This window comes from Trichosurus vulpecula, chromosome 6, assembly GCF_011100635.1.
Source record: "Trichosurus vulpecula isolate mTriVul1 chromosome 6, mTriVul1.pri, whole genome shotgun sequence".
In the NCBI taxonomy this organism is placed as follows: domain Eukaryota; kingdom Metazoa; phylum Chordata; class Mammalia; order Diprotodontia; family Phalangeridae; genus Trichosurus; species Trichosurus vulpecula.
Window position 1 is genome coordinate 29,174,563 of NC_050578.1, and position 16,380 is coordinate 29,190,942.

The window sequence follows — 16,380 nt, forward strand, 5'->3', positions numbered from 1 at the left end:
TGAATCCTGTTTGCTCTTGACTATTAAGTATGGCTCATAGATTAACACCTGAGTTCACCCATATTTTTGCCCAAATAGAACTCTGGTTTCTAAATTTAATATTCAAACGAGTTTTATTTGATAGATATAAAAACCCTAGCCCCATGTCCCTTGTGTGTGAAGAAACTAAGAATGGAATTTTAATGTCTATGTTTAAAAAAAATTCATCTATCTCCCTTACTTATTTCCAAATGTGAATTTTGCAAGTAAAAGACTGCCACTGCTAGTCTCTAGCAATACCATGATTCTGGCTGAGATCCAGAAAGCACCATCACGTATTGTTTGTCATCTCAAAAAAACTGAAGGCATACTTAAAAAGGTAGTTTAAAAAATCTGAGTCAGGATGATGGAGCTGACCTATCTATGGAAGAAACTCCCAGAATGGAAACTTAACTCCACTTATGCTGATCGTAAGCTAGTCTAAAATGTATAGTCCTCATTCCCTGGGGCATTGAGACAGTGACTTCCCTGGGATAACATACCTCAGACCGTCCTGCAAACCAGGTCTTCCTGATACCATGGCCATCCTTTACCCACAATGCCATGCAACCTTTCATAATTAAATAAAAACATACTGTAAAAATTTGTTAATTTTTCCATAACCCCTCCAAAATCCATGATCGTATATCACTAAGAAGTGTTCTGTTCCCTAAATTTCTAATTATTTTTAAAGTTTTGAAGATACAATAGTTTCTTCTTATAACAAATGCCATTTTTTTCTTTGCAAAGTCAGTATATTAACTTCAAATTAGCTTCTACTTCAACTACCTAAATTTGAGGTAGTAATGTATTGGTTTTATTAAAGGTGATTCTCTCTCAAACACCCAAACCCCACCCACCACCATACTGCATTAGGTTTAAGGTGTGCAATTGACATTACCAAGAAAATGCAGTACAAATTAAAATGCATGGATTTTCTTAGGGGGAAAAATATAGATCTTTAGTAAGCATGGACATAATACATGGCACCTGCTTCTTTGCATGGAAATCAGTGTCAGAGGAGAAAGATTCAAATTCTGTGGCAACCTTCCGATTAACTCTGGTAAGGATCTGCATAATCTCAAGCTTGTGAGCATACTGTTTCAGCATTGCACAAAGTGATTGGATAAACCATGAACCATCCTTTGAATTTCTCCAAGAATAGTAGCCTACAAAAACAACCAAAACCCACAAACTATCAGAGAGTGACAATTATTGAAGCTGATTCCACAAATAATTATATGAAATTACTGAGAAAACTATCCAAAAAACAAGTATGGATTCCAGTAGACTTCACTGGCCATGGGATGAAGACTCTCTTTATGGCTTGGGACAGTGATATTGATGAACTGGAAGAAAAAATGCTATGTATTTCCATGCCCTTGTATCACCTACTTTTTTGATACAGAAATTCCATATAACAAAACCCACAAATGGTCAGAAAGTGACAATTATTGAAGCTGATTCCACAAATAATTATATGAAGTTACTGAGAAAGTTACCCAAAAAACAAGTACGGATTCCAATAGTCTTCACTGGCCATGGAAGAAAAAACCCCTCTTTATGCCTTGGGACAGTGGTATTGATGAACTGGAAGAAAAACTGCGCTGCACTGCCTTCCCTTCCCCATATCACCTCCTCTTTTGGTAAAGAAATTCAGGGAGGACAGTTATTATAGGCAATTCCTCTCAGCCACTCCCCCTCCCCCTCCTTCTCCAGACCTTTAGCACAGTGCCAGGCACATGACAAGCCCTTAATAAGCCTGTTGACCTGACTCACTCAGACTTCCACTTGCTAAACTCCATTTCCAAAGGAAAGGATCAAGCAAACAAGCCAAAGATAGAAGCAATACCCTTTTCCCTTCCCGAATGACCCCACCTTCTCCCATTCTAAGAGGTGGATTATTGGGTGATTTGATTCCATCAGTTTAATAATAGTCCTTCTGATCTGTCAGACACACTGCTGATACTAACACAATGATGATGACCACCAGCTCCTTGTCTACTCCTTGACAAGGTTTCCATGCCTTCTGTCTGCTGAGAGGCAAAATGCGGGGCAAATCCAACTGCCAGGCTTGGGTTTGATTCCTGCCTCAGAGGGCAGCTAGGTGAGTGAGCAGGCTGCCAAGGGACTAAACTTCAAAGAAGCTCACTTTCCTTATCTGTATACAACTTGCCTTACCTTCTGCAAAGGGTTGTTAGGAAGAAAGTGCTCTGCACACGTTAAAGCACCATCTAAGTGCAGATTATTAATAGGAACATTTGATCTAGGTACAAAGTATGATTATCCCCATTTTACAAAGAGCAATGTTGAGGCAGAGAGAGTTTAAATGCCTTTCCTACGGTCACTGAGCTCTTACATGGCAGAGCCAGAATTTTAACTTGGGGCTTCTGATCCCCAAGCACCATGGTTGCTATACTATGCTACTGTATTCATTTTACCATCAAAAATATAATGATGAATGTGATATATTTAAGAGTTGAGGTCAACCAAGTTATAACTCTTCTTATAAGCATTAATGCACACACACAAAAATCAGTCTCGGAGTGATTAAATATATACAATACTTTAATAAATACCAATTTTGCACGACTCTTTCTTACCTGGGGCTGTAGAATATGCATATAAGAAATCTGCCTCAACAGGTATTTTCTGGCACATTGTGTCCTCACCAGTGACACCGTGAAGAGGGCCACTGTCTGTCTGAATACCACAATCCAACTCTGTGCCTCTACATGCCTAGTTAAAAGAAAAATAAAATAAAATACCATCTCTGAAGTCAAGAGTGAATTTTTAAGATTTTGAAAATCATTAGAATATGTTTCCTAGGCTTTAAATTCTAGGTCAGAAATGACTGACTTCATTTTTTGTTTTTAGCTCTCTCTTTATAGAACAAAACAGGAAAGCCCAGAATGTGGCCACATGGGAGGCAACCTCTGCCATTTGCTGGACCAAAAAGAATTCATGTCCGGCCCAGTTATTGGTTCAGTTTCAAGGACTCCAAAGGATGGAAATTCTTATTCATTTATAATTTGACCCCAAAAAATCTGATTTCATAAAAACACACAGCCTCTTAGGCTTTGATTTTTCAAGCCATTATTTTTTCTTCTATCTGTACCTCCCAGAATCAATAGCCAAGTGTTTCAGAAAACTGCTCCTGATTTGGTCTATACTAGGCCCTTTGTCCTTTGTGATTTTAAAGGGAGACATATACAACTAAATCCTATGTCGTATTATTTGAAATATATTAACTATAAAACACAGTTGTAGGAAAGTGTTCATACTGTGGTCAAGGTACATTTGAATATTTCTATAGGATTGGGACTGGACCTCTGATTTCATTGATACAGGGAACTCCCAGGCGAGGAAACTCTCTCTACCAATACAGGTTAGCCCTTTAGTCATTGAGAGTGGCCTAGAGCCCTGTGAAATATCTTGATTTGCCCAGGGTCAAAAAGCCAGTCTGTGTTAGGCAGCTCTTGATCTCATGGCTCCTGGTTCCCAGGCCAGATGCTCCCTCCCTATCTATTTTATAAATGAAAGAAAATCATAAATGCCAGTCTTTGTCAGTGGACTAAAATATCAATTTATCATAATTATTTGGAAGAATTTTTGAACAATCATAAGTGATTTATTATTTTAAGAATAGAGGTGAGTACGTTTTTAGCTTAGAATCACACAATCTCAGAAAAGAAAGAGACTTCATGTCACCTAAGCTAACCTATATCTAATCAGGAATCTCTTCTATTACATTCCTCGTAAGCAATCTTTCAGCCTCTACTTCAAGATCTCTCCCAAAGCAGCCCAGAAAACTCTTGAACTTGGAGACACACACACACACACACACACACACACACACACACACTCACATACTCCTTATACTGAGATAATATCTGCCCCTGTGAGACTGCTACACATTATTCCAGGTTCTGTACATTAAGACAAAGCATAACTTATAGGATCAAGCATAATTTATAGATGACATCCCCCCAAATACCTGAAGATAGCTATCATGTCTGTGTCAGTCTCATCCCCTCCACTTTAAGGACACACACAGAAACACATGCAATGTGAATTTGAGTCCCCACACCAGCCTGGACACACTGCTCTAAATGTGCTCTAACTTTTTAGGATCTTTCCAAAACCATGGCACCCAGAAATAAATACAATATTCCAGATGGGCTCAGACCTTAGTATGTTCTACACACCAATACGCCTAAACACGGTATCAGTATTTAACATGTATCTATTTTAAGACTCATCTGTGTTAAAAATCACACAATTCAGGATCTTTTGGATTTATCATTGACAGAGATAGCAGAGATAAATGGAACTTGGCAAACTAACAGCTGAATTTCATTTTTATCTCTACCATTCTCTGTTTAGTGTAGGTTTCAAATAAGGATCAGAAAAGTTCCTTAATTAAAGTATCCTTGAGAATGAGAAAGGTAAAGGATTTTTGGATAATCCATAAACTGAATAACCAATCGCCAAACAATGTTTTACCTGAATAATAAAAAGCTTTGGTTTTCCTGTTAGACTTCTACATCTATCCCCTTTAAAGAAACATGTCAATCTTCCCAGTTCAATAGGTCCATCTGTCCCAAAGATGACTCCTTCTTCACCGTGACTTAGGATCACGCAAATAAAACTACTCCTTTGGCTGTGATCTTCTTTAGAAACTTGGAATATATTAAAGAAACAAAAACACCACTTCAGAACCAGTTCTATGGTAACAATAAAACGAAAGAGGATTGGCCTGGGACCTTAACAGGTCCTCTGGGTCAGTTTTTGCTTTTAGAAAGTGAGGTACCTTTCAAGCATTCCACAAAGTTAGAATGTATTCATACATAACCGGGCAAAATCTCACCCTTTCTTCCATTTAGCTATGTCTGATCATGAGCACAAACTTGTAGTCCTTCTATAAATTATTACTTACCATTGTACATTAATTCAATTATTTCGTTACATGTCAGATCTTTTTGATTCCTGACTTCATATTTCAAGTTCTTGAATGTATCCCCAAGGTGTGCTGCATCTACATCCGTACCATAACGAAATGACATGCCTTTGAAAAGAAAGAGAATGTTTAGTTGCAGCTTCAAAATAAAACTATTGCTTCAACAGCAAGTGAGCAAAGATGATGATGATGATAATAGCTAGCATTTATTAAGTATCTATGATGTGCCAGGCACTGTGCTGAGCACTTTACAAATATTATCTCATTAGATATTTACAATGACCCTAGAAGAGATTATTATCACATTTTGCAGCTAAAGAAACTGAGGCAGACAGAGGTTATGTCACTTGCCCAGGGTCACAAACCTAGTAAATGTCTGAAACCGAATCTGAACTCAGATCTTCCTGACTCCAGCCTCGGTGCTCATCAATTTTGGCACAAAGCTTTAAAGCTGTTGTCCAATTAACAAATGGTTAAAGGATAAGACAGTTTTTACAGGAAGAAATTCAAGCTAGCCAAATGAAAAAATGCTCCAAATTATTAATAATAGAAAAATGCAAATTAAAACAACTCAAGTTTCATCTCACTCCTATCAGATTGGCAAAGTTGACAAAAATGATGAATATTAGTACACCTCTGGGAAAACAGGTACATCAATACATTGTCAGAGTAGCTGTGAACCAGCTCCAATGTGGAAATTTGGGATTTCCAGCCAATGTGGAAAGCAATTTGGTACTACACTGCAAAAGTTACTAAATTGGGCATATTCTTTGACCCAGTGGGTATAGACCCACTCTACTACTAGGTGTGTACTCCAAAGAGATCAGAGAAAAGGGAAGTGGCTTACATGCACAAAAATATATTTATTAGCAGTTTTCATGGGTGACATAGAACTGGAAAGTAAGGGTTGCCTATCAATTAGAGAAAGCCTGAACAAATTACAGTCTATGAATATAATGGAATACTGTGATTGTGCTGTAAGAAATGATGAAGGAAGGAGACAGTTTCAGAGAAAGCTAAGAAGTCTTGTATAAGCTGATGCAATGTAAAGTGAGCAGAACCAGAACTATATATATATATATATAATGTATTAAATATATTGTTATTAAATTTATTATTAAATATTATTAAATATATTATATTTATATGCATTTATATGTGTATATATGTAGATACATACACATCCATCCATATATATACATATATGTGTGTGTATACGCACACACACATATATGTGTATATATATAATAGCAACAATACTGTAAAGACAAACAACTTCAAGAGACTTAAGAACTGTGATCAACACAATGACCAAGCACAATTCCAGAGTTGGACTTGGGCTGCAGATTGGGACATTAATTTTTTGGAAAAGGCCAGTGCAGAAATTTGTTCTACTTGACTATACATTTGTTGTAAGTGTGCCTTTTATTCTTTCTTTTCCAGGAGGCAAGGGAGGGAGGGCAGAAGGTAAATTCTTGTTAACTGAAAAACATACACCTAATTAAAAAAAAAAAAGAAACCAAGTGAGCAGGTCAAAGGTGGAAACAATTCATAATCCACTTCTCTGAATACAAAAAAACATTGTAAAGACAAGTTCTAGTTGAATCATATTAATAAAAGATTTCGTTATTCTCCCATTAGAAAAGCCCTGTAATTACTTAACAGTTACACTAGTTTAGGTGACTTGTTGCACGACATTTTAACTCCTAACTATATTCAGCATAATGTTCTATGATTATTTTCCAAGATAATAAAAACTGCTTTTTGTTAAGGAGCAGCTAACGTATTTCTTTTGTATTACCCATAACTAATACCAGGCACAGAGCTAGGGACAGAGAAGGTGCCCAAATTCTTTTTTTTTAAGCTTAATCTACTTTATTAACATTTTCTCCACAGCTTTTTAAAGTCTTGGTAATTAACAAAACTAATTAAGCCCTTATTGGTAGCATTTGTTGATTTCTGAAGTACAAATTCTAACAATGAAATTGAACAATAGACTGTCTATAGTTAGTATGAGGTGGCTTCAGCACAAACTTAGATCATGGAGAAGATAACTAGAAGGAGGCTTGGTGGTAGAATTCTGGATAATGAAGAATGGTTGGTCTGTGCCTTTCCTCAAAATGGGAATGCAAGTGTCTGCACTAAGTGTGGCATCAATATGACAAGCCCCTGGGAATTTTAGGGGTCACCAGGGTGCATAAAGAGGAGCAAATTGAGATCAGAAATTGAGCAGGTAAAAGGTCCCATGCCAATTAGTAGTGGGATTGTTTTGGTGAGTGACCCCTGCACATACCACTTGGGCAAGAGTTGTTATAAATATTTTTGTACTTATGGAGCCTTTCTCTTTGTCTCTGAATTCTTTGGGGTATTATATCCTGTATATCTAGTGGTGGTATTTCTGGGTGAAAGAGCAGGCATAGTTTAGTGGTTTTTAATGTATATCTTCAACTGTTTTCTGGAATCATTGGATTAATCCACAGCTCCATCAATACATACACTATCTTCTCATAGTCTCTCCAACAATTGTCCTACTTATTCTTTTACAAGAATCTGGGAAACAAGAGATAAGCAGGGCATCTTGTATATGGTAGCCTTGACTTTTATCTTGCCACTGGAGTTCCATGACTCTTGAAACAGTCCTAGCTGATGCTGTGGGAGTATGCATCTGTGGAGGTTGAAGTGGAGTTATCTCACACCTACTCAGTTCCATCAATATTCTGGCTGCAAACAACTCATGAAATAGGTGGGGGAAATGTATGAAATGTCTCTCCTTCTGCAATAGTGGTGGCAGATAGGTGGGAAAAGAGGGCTTAGAGTTTCAGTTATCTTTATTAAGAGAGATGGCAGCCAAGGGAATCAGCTTGTATTACCAGACTGTTAGGAAACACAGAGTCAACATCTGGGTTTTCAGAGCCAGGGGGCTCTGTAACAGCTACCCAGAGTCTCATCTGGTGAAATCACAAGACAATCTTCTAGTGAGTGAAGGCCCCCCCTCCCAAATTCTTTAATAAAAAGACTGGCTATTGTTCTAAACCACATGACTTTATTTCTCACCTCATTTACTGAGCTACACCTACTTCAGCTGATATTTTCAAGATAATATGCTGATCTTAATCTGAGACCCTGGGAGAGCACCAGCATGGTGGTGGAATCAGAACACTGAGGCTCATTTCTGCTATTCACTAGCTGCATAACTTTGGCCAGGCCTCTCTGTGCCTCACTTTCCAACTCTGTAGAGCAAAGGAGCTGGATCAGATAGCCAGTGAGGTCCCTTCCAAATAAAAGGTTATGTGTGTCTAGTCTCAGTCATTTTGTAAGTCATGGTTAAATAATGAAATGATACTGTTTGGTGACCACCACCAGAAGAGAAACCCAGATGAATCTGTAACCTTGTTCATCCTCAGAACTGTTGCTTAATGGTGTTTTAGCATATGAAAGGTCAGTTTCTACAAATGAGGGAATTCGACTAGATGGTGATTGACCTCCCTTCCAACTCTCTATCTATGATCATTTGATCCTTCTAAGTAAAGGCTATAAGGAAATCCTAGGGAACGTAAATTTTGCTGGTAAAACCTCTTAAAGAAATTATATGGTTTCTAATTTAGCCATTAGCATCAGTGTTACTGCCTGTTCCCTACTGCAAAAGTAGATGGCCACATTTGAAAACATTAACCTATCCACTGTTAGTCATGGAACATGGAGAAAATAACAAAACATTGTCATACATACCAGTGTTTGGGTGAAAATTTTCATTATTGATTACTATACATAACCCCATTTCTGGATAATCCATTTTGTAGCTGTCTGACCACAATTCAGATTCTGCTGACTTGCTACCGTGGAAGATTCTTCTGTTTGGAAATAAAATGACATGTTCTATAGCCATGGGTTATTCTTGATACTGAGAAATTTTCCATAATCAACCAAAAACATTTTATCTAGTTTTAGAAAAATTTAAATTAATTAGATTTAATTTATCAAGAAAACATTCAAGAAGAATCAGCTAATCCATTCAGATGAATCTGGCAAAGTCTTGAAAAAATTATTTGCAAAATCCACAGAAAACCAAGAAATTTGCAAAGAAGACTAAGTTTCCAGGAAAAAGTTCTATTTGGGGGTGGGGGTGCAGAGACAAGATGGCAGCTGGAAAACAGGGACTCACTTAAGCTCTCCCCCAAATCCCTCCAAAAATCTGTGAAAAATGGCTCTGAACAAATTCTAGAGCTGCAGAACCCATGAAATAACAGAGGGAAACAAGTCTCCAGTCCAAGACAGCCTGGATGGTCCCTGGGAAGAGTCTATTGCACTGTGCTGGGAGCAATGCGCAGCCCAGTGTGGGCCATACCAGGACGAAACAGATGGTGAGTCAGGTGGAGCAGGCCTTAGGGCCCTGAATCACTGAGCTGTGGCAGTTACCAGAATTCTCAATCCACAAACACCAAAGACCACGGAGCAGTGGGAAAACTGCTGGATCTGGGTCAGAGAAGTGCATGGTCTGGCCCCAGCCCCAGGGGTGGCAGAGGTGGTGTGGCAGCACCAATAGGACGCTCAGGCGGTTGGTTCCAGAGCTCCACTGCCAGCTGCTTCTGGAATCCCTGGCCCACACAGTGGGGGGAAATCATACAGCAGATCTGAGCGGGAGTACAGGGATTGCTTTGCTGGCGCAAAGGCAGGGTTCTCTTGCTTTACCCTCCTTGTATCTGGGTCACGGTCCCGGTTGGCAATTCTTGGGGGAGGAGGAGCACTGGTGTGACAGAGCCTGTGGTGACCGTGGAGTAGAAGTAGCTCTGAAAACAGCAGTGTGAGGCCCCTAAAACTTGGGACAGATTGCCATCTACTCTACAAGCAGTTGTACCCTGACAAAAAGCTCAAGGGTCAAGTAGTTGGCTGGGAACATGAACAAGAAGCATTAAAGGACTCAGACTATAGAATCTTTTTTTTTTGTGACAAAGATCAAAACATACAGCCAGAAGAAGTCAACAAAGTTAAAGAGCCTACATCAAAAGCCTCCAAGAAAAATATTAATTGGTCTCAGGCCGTGGAAGAGCTCAAAAAGGATTTGGAAAATCAAGTAAGAGAAGTAGAGGAAAAATTGGGAAGAGAAATGAGAGTGATTCAAGAAAATCATGAAAAACAAGTCAACAGCTTGCTAAGGGAGACACAAAAAAATACTGAAGAAAATAACACCTTAAAAAATAGACTAACCCAAATGTCAAAAGAGCTCCAAAAAGGCAATGAGGAGAAGAATGCCGTGAAAGGCAGAATCAGCCAAATGGAAAAGGAGGTCCAAAAGGTCACTGAAGGAAATACCACTTTAAAAAATCAATTGGAGCAAGTGGAAGCTAATGACTTTATGAGAAATCAAGAAATTATAAAACAGTACCAAAAGAATGAAAAAATGGAAGACAATGTGAACTATCTCATTGGAAAAATCACTGACCTGGAGAATAGATCCAGGAGAGATAATTTAAAAATTCCTGGACTACCTGAAAGCCGTGATCAAAAAAAGAGCCTAGAAATCATCTTTCAAGAAATTATCAAGGAAAACTGCCCTGATATTCTAGAACCAGAAGGTAAAATAGAAATTGAAAGAATCCACTGATCACCTCCTGAAAAAGATCTCAAAAAGAAAACTCCTAGGAATATTGTAACCAAATTCCAGAGTTCCCAGGTCAAGGAGAAAATATTGAAAGCAGACAGAAAGAAATAATTTGAATATTGTGCAAACACAATCAGGATAACACAAGATCTAGCACCTTCTATATTAAGGGATCAAAGGGCTTGGAATATGATATTCCAGAGGTGAAAGGAGTTAGGATTAAAACCAAGAATCACCTACCCAGCAAAACTGAGTATAATAATCCATGGTAAAATAGGGATTTTCAATAAAATACAAGACTTTCAAGCTTTCTCAGTGAAAAGATGAGAGCTGAATAGAAAATTTGACTTTCAAATACAAGAATCAAGAGAAATCATAAGGGACTTACTAAAGTTGAACCATTTTGTTTACATTCCTACATGGAAAGATGATATCTGTAACTCATGAGACCTTCCTCAGTATTAGGGTAGTTGAAGGGAATATACATATACATATATATATATATATATATAGATAGATAGATAGATAGATAGATAGATAGATAGAGGGCATGGGGCTATGAAGGGATGATATCTAAAAAAAATAAAATTAAGGAGTGAGAGAGGAATATATTGGGAGAAGGAGAGAGGGAGAGATAGAATGGGGTAAATTATCTCACATAAAAGTGGCAAAAAAGAAGTTCTACTGGAAGGGAAGAGGGGCAGGTGAAAGGGAATGAGTGAATCTTACTGTCATCAGATTTGACTTAAGGAGGGAATAACATACACACTCAATTGGGTATCTTACACCACAGGAAAGTAGGGAGAAGGGGATAAGAGAGGGGGGATGATAGAAGGGAGGGCGGATAGGGGAAGGAGGTAACCAAAAGCAAACACTTTTGAAAAGGGAGAGGGTCAAGAAAGAAAATTGAATAAAGGGGGACAGGATAGGATGGAGGGAAATATAGTTAGTCTTTCACAAAATGACTATTATGGAAGTGTTTTGCATAATGATACATGTGTGGTCTATGTTGAATTGCTTGCCTTCTCAAGGAGGGTGGTTCGGGAGGGAAGAAGGGAGGGAATTTGGAACTCAAAGTTTTAAAAACAAAAGCTCAAAAAAGTTGTTTTTACATTCAAATGGGAAATAAGATATAGAGGCAATAGGGTATAGAAATCTATTCTGCCCTACAAGAAAGTAAGGGGAAAAGGGATGGGGAGAGGGACTGGGGTGACAGAAGGGAGGGCAGACTGGGGAAAGGGGCAATCAGAATATATGCCATCTTGGAGTGGGGGGGAGGGTAGAAATGGGGAGAAAATTTGTAACACAAAATCTTGTGGAAGTCAATGTTGAAAACTAAAAATATCAAATAATAAAAGGTCTTAAGGTATAAAATAAAAAAAATTTAAAAAGAACTAAGAAAAGTTCTATTTCAGTCAATCATTAAGGTCAATTAATTCACTGGTGCTTAATCATGGAAGAAGTATTACAAATACAATAACTCAGTAATGTGGAAAAATCTGTGTTATTCACAGCAGAATATACCAAAACTAGCACACAGTTAAGAAAATGAGAGTTTTACACAGATAGATTAGACAAAGCCATCACAAATATTAAAATCCATGCATTTGATTCAGAAAACAGCCCTTGAGGCCTTCATGAAAAGCAAGGAAAGATATACTAAATTAGAGAAAAATCATGGATCCAAGAAGAGAAATATAGCAGTATAGGAATATCCAGGGTTCAAGATATCTCAATAGCATCTGAGAGTAAGACTCTTTCATTAATCTTCAGTCTGTCCCTACTTCTACTGGGTGTTTCCCTGCTACCTGTAAATAAAATCTATTGTCTTCCCCATCCTTCATGTTGAAACAATCCTCAAAAACACCCCTCCCTTGATCAGTCCATCCCTGCTCCTTCTGTGGCTACGGGTCTCCTCCCTTTCATGGCTAAACTCCTGGAGAAGGCAATCTACAATCTTCCCTTCCTCTGACTCTCTTCTTAACTCTCTGATGTCTAGCCTCATCATTCAACTAAATCAGCTTTCTCTAACCTACTAATAATATCTTAATTGCTAAAAAGAATGACCTTCTTAAAATTTTCATCTTTCTTCACTATTCTGCATACTTCAACACTGTTGGTTACCCTCCTCTCCAAGGTTTTCAGGGCAGTGCTCCCTCTCCTGGTTCTCCTCCTACGTGTCTGATATCCCTTTAGTGTCTTTGGCTGAATCTTCACCCGGGTTGCATTTGCTAGTGAACTGAGAATCCCCTAACATTGTGTCATGGGCCCTTCTATACTATATACTATACTATCCCCCTCTATACTCTTTTGTTTGGTGATCTCATAAGCTCCCATGATTTCAAAGTGATTTCTAGACCTACATGTCCAGCTCTCACCTCTCTCCTGACCAGTCTTGATCTTTAACTGCCTCCTGAACATCTCAAGCTGGATGACACCATAAGCTCAACATGACCAAAACTCAGTTCCTTATCTACCCCACCCCCAACCCTCACCTCTTCCTTCTATCTTTGTCACATCTCATATAAAAGTCCCTTCCTCTCCTCTGACAGTGCCACCAACCTGGTACATGCCCTCACACCTGCATTATTGAAAGAGCCTACTGCTTGATCTTCTGGCCTTAAGTGTCTCCCCACTCCAGTCCATCCTCCCCTCAGCTGTCACAGTGAGCTTCCTGGAGGGCAGGTCTGGCCATGTTACACCTCCCCCTCTCCCTCAACAAACTTTAGTAGCTTACTATTACCTCTAGAATCAAATAGAAAACCTTCCATTTGCCTTTTAGAGCCTTTATAAACTGCTCCCTCCCTCCCTCCCACCTTTCCATTCTCCTTACCCCTTGCCTCCCTCTACATAGTCTGTAACCCATCAACACTGGCCTCCTAGCTGTTTCTCACACAAGACACTATAATCTCTCAGCTGCTTTATTTTTAGACTGGGTCTGCCTATCTTACCCAGGCTGGAAGGGCCCATGGCCGAACCTCTGACCTGTTCTCTTCCCAGCTGGGCCAGTTCACTCCTCCTTAGGCATACAAGTGGTGCCCCATGCCCAGGGACTCTCCGTATCGGTGCCCGGCGGTGTAGGCATCTGATTGACTTTATCTCTATTGGACTCAGGACTTTTGAAATCGAAAGATCCAGGAGCCCCAGCCTCCCATTTGCACAGAGAGCAGGACTGGGCCATCAGGCCCCCCTGGCTAACTGCCTTTTCACCGGCTGCCCCCCATGCCTAGAATTCTTTCCCTCACTGCCTTGGCCTCCTAGCTTCCCTAGTTCCATTGAAGCCTCAGGTAATATTCTACCACCAGTCAGATGCCTCTTCTGCCTGCCCTTAAAGCTAGAGCTGTCCCTCTGTGATAATCCCCCCTTTATTCTCCATATATTTTCTTTGTACATACATAGCCATCAGCCGGCGTCTCTCCCATTTGACTATGAAGTCCCGGACAGTAGGGACTATTTTTCCTCATTCTTTGTATTGCCAGTATTTACAAAGTGCCTGGCTCATAGTAAGCAATCAATAAATATTTGTTCATTTGCAATAATATTTGATGTGCAAAAAGTGCTGAGTCATCAAAAAGATCACCTTGCTTCAGTATCTCCTGTGTTAGTAGGTAAGAAAGCACCATGCCACTCAAAAACCAGATTTAGAGCTGGATGTGACCTCACAGGCCACGGAGTGCAGCTCCCTTGTTTTACAGAGAGACAAACTGAGGCCCAGAGAAGTAGGTGATTTCCTTAGGTTCACAGACCTAGTAAGTGCAAATTTTTTCAGACTAGAAGAGGAATTTAATTTTGTACGTGTTGAACTTGAGGTGTCAGCGAGATAACCAACCAGCAGTTGGAAAAATAGAGGACTAGAACCAGTGGGAAGAGACTGAGGCTGGAGTTGTCCATTTGAGAATCATTTTCATCTACAGCACCTGCCCTAGAGTCAGGAGGACCTGAGTTCAAATCCGGCCTCAGACACATGACATACTTACTAGCTGTGTGACCTTGGACAACTCACTTAACCCCAATTGCCCTGCCTCCCCCCCACCCCCTGAAAAAAAAGAAAAGAATCATTTTCATGGTGAACTGAAGCTATGGAAGCAGACCTATCAAGGAAAAAGTGAAGAGATAGCCAGGAAGAGCACCAAGGACAGAGCGTCACCAGCTGGAAGTAGTACAGGATTCTCCTGTGAATTTAATAGATCACATTAGCGCTGCTTGAGGACGTTTTAACACTTGTTTTATTATTTTTATTATATTTAATGCTAGTTATTAAATTTTTCAAGAAGATCCACAATTTTCAGGGAAATACTCACAGTCCTGCACTTTTGGTGGATCTGGAATCCACTGTGATTTCAGTATTTGCCATGGTGCTCCTATTATTGACTAGAACACAGAAAAGAGAAAAGAAAAGTCACTCAAAAGTACTTGTAGAAGCATCTGATATTTTTAGTGTACAAATTCTTTAAATAATTACTCATTTATGTCCCTCATTTTTCCCAGTCCCCAACAAATCATCTTGTGTTTCACAGAACTAAAGATTCTACCCATTAGGGAACCAACGCTCTTTCTAGCATAAAGGTAACGCAAAATTATAGTTTGTTTTCATTTCAAATAGTGAAATTGTCTGTGGGGGAGTGGGAAAGGGAGACAACAGCTTTGGTGAATTGAAAGATATAGTCAAAATATCTTTCCAGAAAGAAAATGTTGCCAATGTTGTATTGTAGAAATCACAAGAAAATGCCTGTGAAAAATAAAGTTCACCTCACTGACTTTCCCTTATAGAAAGGAAGCTAGGAGATAAGAACCTGAAAAGCATTTCCACAGGCATCCTGTGGTGTAAGCAATATTAGCAGCGCTTGGTGTAAAGGGACTGCAGTTATGGCGGACACACTGGCAGTGCGACCCTGTTTCTCACTGCCTCAGACCATTAAGAGGGGAGAAGTTGCCTACCTGCATCAGTAGAGGGCTCCTCCTCAGCGGCAGGAGATACCCTATATCAATTACATTCCATGTCCTCCCAAAAGCCCTTAGGTTACACCCCTTATCTGTTTATTAGTATTTTTTAAGGAACAAGCAGCCCTAAGCATTTCTCTTCAAATGCCACTCTTTTTTTGTTTTTGCTATTTTGATAAAGCTAAGTGGTATATATATGTGTGTGTGTATATACGTATATATGTATATACATATATGTATGTATAGGATTTATAACCTGTCCATTCTCAAATACAGACTTTCACAGAAAAGTACACAAGCATCTTTTACTTGATCTTACCAGCATTTCCCTACAGGACAATCAGCACCCTAGATAGAGAGCACTGGGGAGTAACATACTAAGCATTACCTCATCTACATACTACCTAAGGGAATGATGACTTCCTTTTCTGCGGAATTCAATGTGCATTTATTTAGGAAGAGTGATCTCATCATGAAAGGCTCAAGGGAAAAGTTTCCCATTAGAAACACTTGCTATTTTTCAAAAAGATTACATCATCTATCAGAAAGATAATAAACAGAAATAAGGCAGTGTGTTGGTAAGCAAAATGGGCTCTTAGCACTTAGTTCAACCAAGTGCCCTTGAAGAGTTTGGCTTTTGTTCCCTTTGAGTAATTCAGTGTATTTCATTGAGCCTTACTAGGTGCTAAGCCCCAGGCCCAAACCCCTATTAGGTGTAAAACCTATGTGGATATGGATTGGCAACTAAGGTGGGGCCCAAGCTGGGGCTAACTCCAGGGCGGACCTAGTTTACATGTCTGGGACAGCAGAGGCTTTTAGACCATGTGGGTTTAAGTGTCCTCTTTGTGACGATTCTAGGTCA

General features: G+C 39.3%; 1 protein-coding gene across 1 annotated transcript in view; it reads right to left on the reverse strand.

Annotated features, from left to right (window-relative positions):
- Window positions 1–957: 957 nt before the first annotated feature.
- The window catches only part of LOC118853360 (caspase-3-like), a 59,293-nt gene continuing 43,870 nt past the window's right edge, over window positions 958–16,380 (reverse strand). The window contains exons 2-7 of the mRNA XM_036763378.1: window positions 14,879–14,948; window positions 8,708–8,829; window positions 4,958–5,086; window positions 4,525–4,700; window positions 2,622–2,757; window positions 958–1,187 (exon numbers count right to left, since the gene is read on the reverse strand). Of these exons, the coding sequence (XP_036619273.1) occupies window positions 958–1,187; window positions 2,622–2,757; window positions 4,525–4,700; window positions 4,958–5,086; window positions 8,708–8,829; window positions 14,879–14,931 (846 nt within the window). The 5' untranslated portion in view covers window positions 14,932–14,948. The remainder of the gene's footprint in view (window positions 1,188–2,621; window positions 2,758–4,524; window positions 4,701–4,957; window positions 5,087–8,707; window positions 8,830–14,878; window positions 14,949–16,380) is intronic.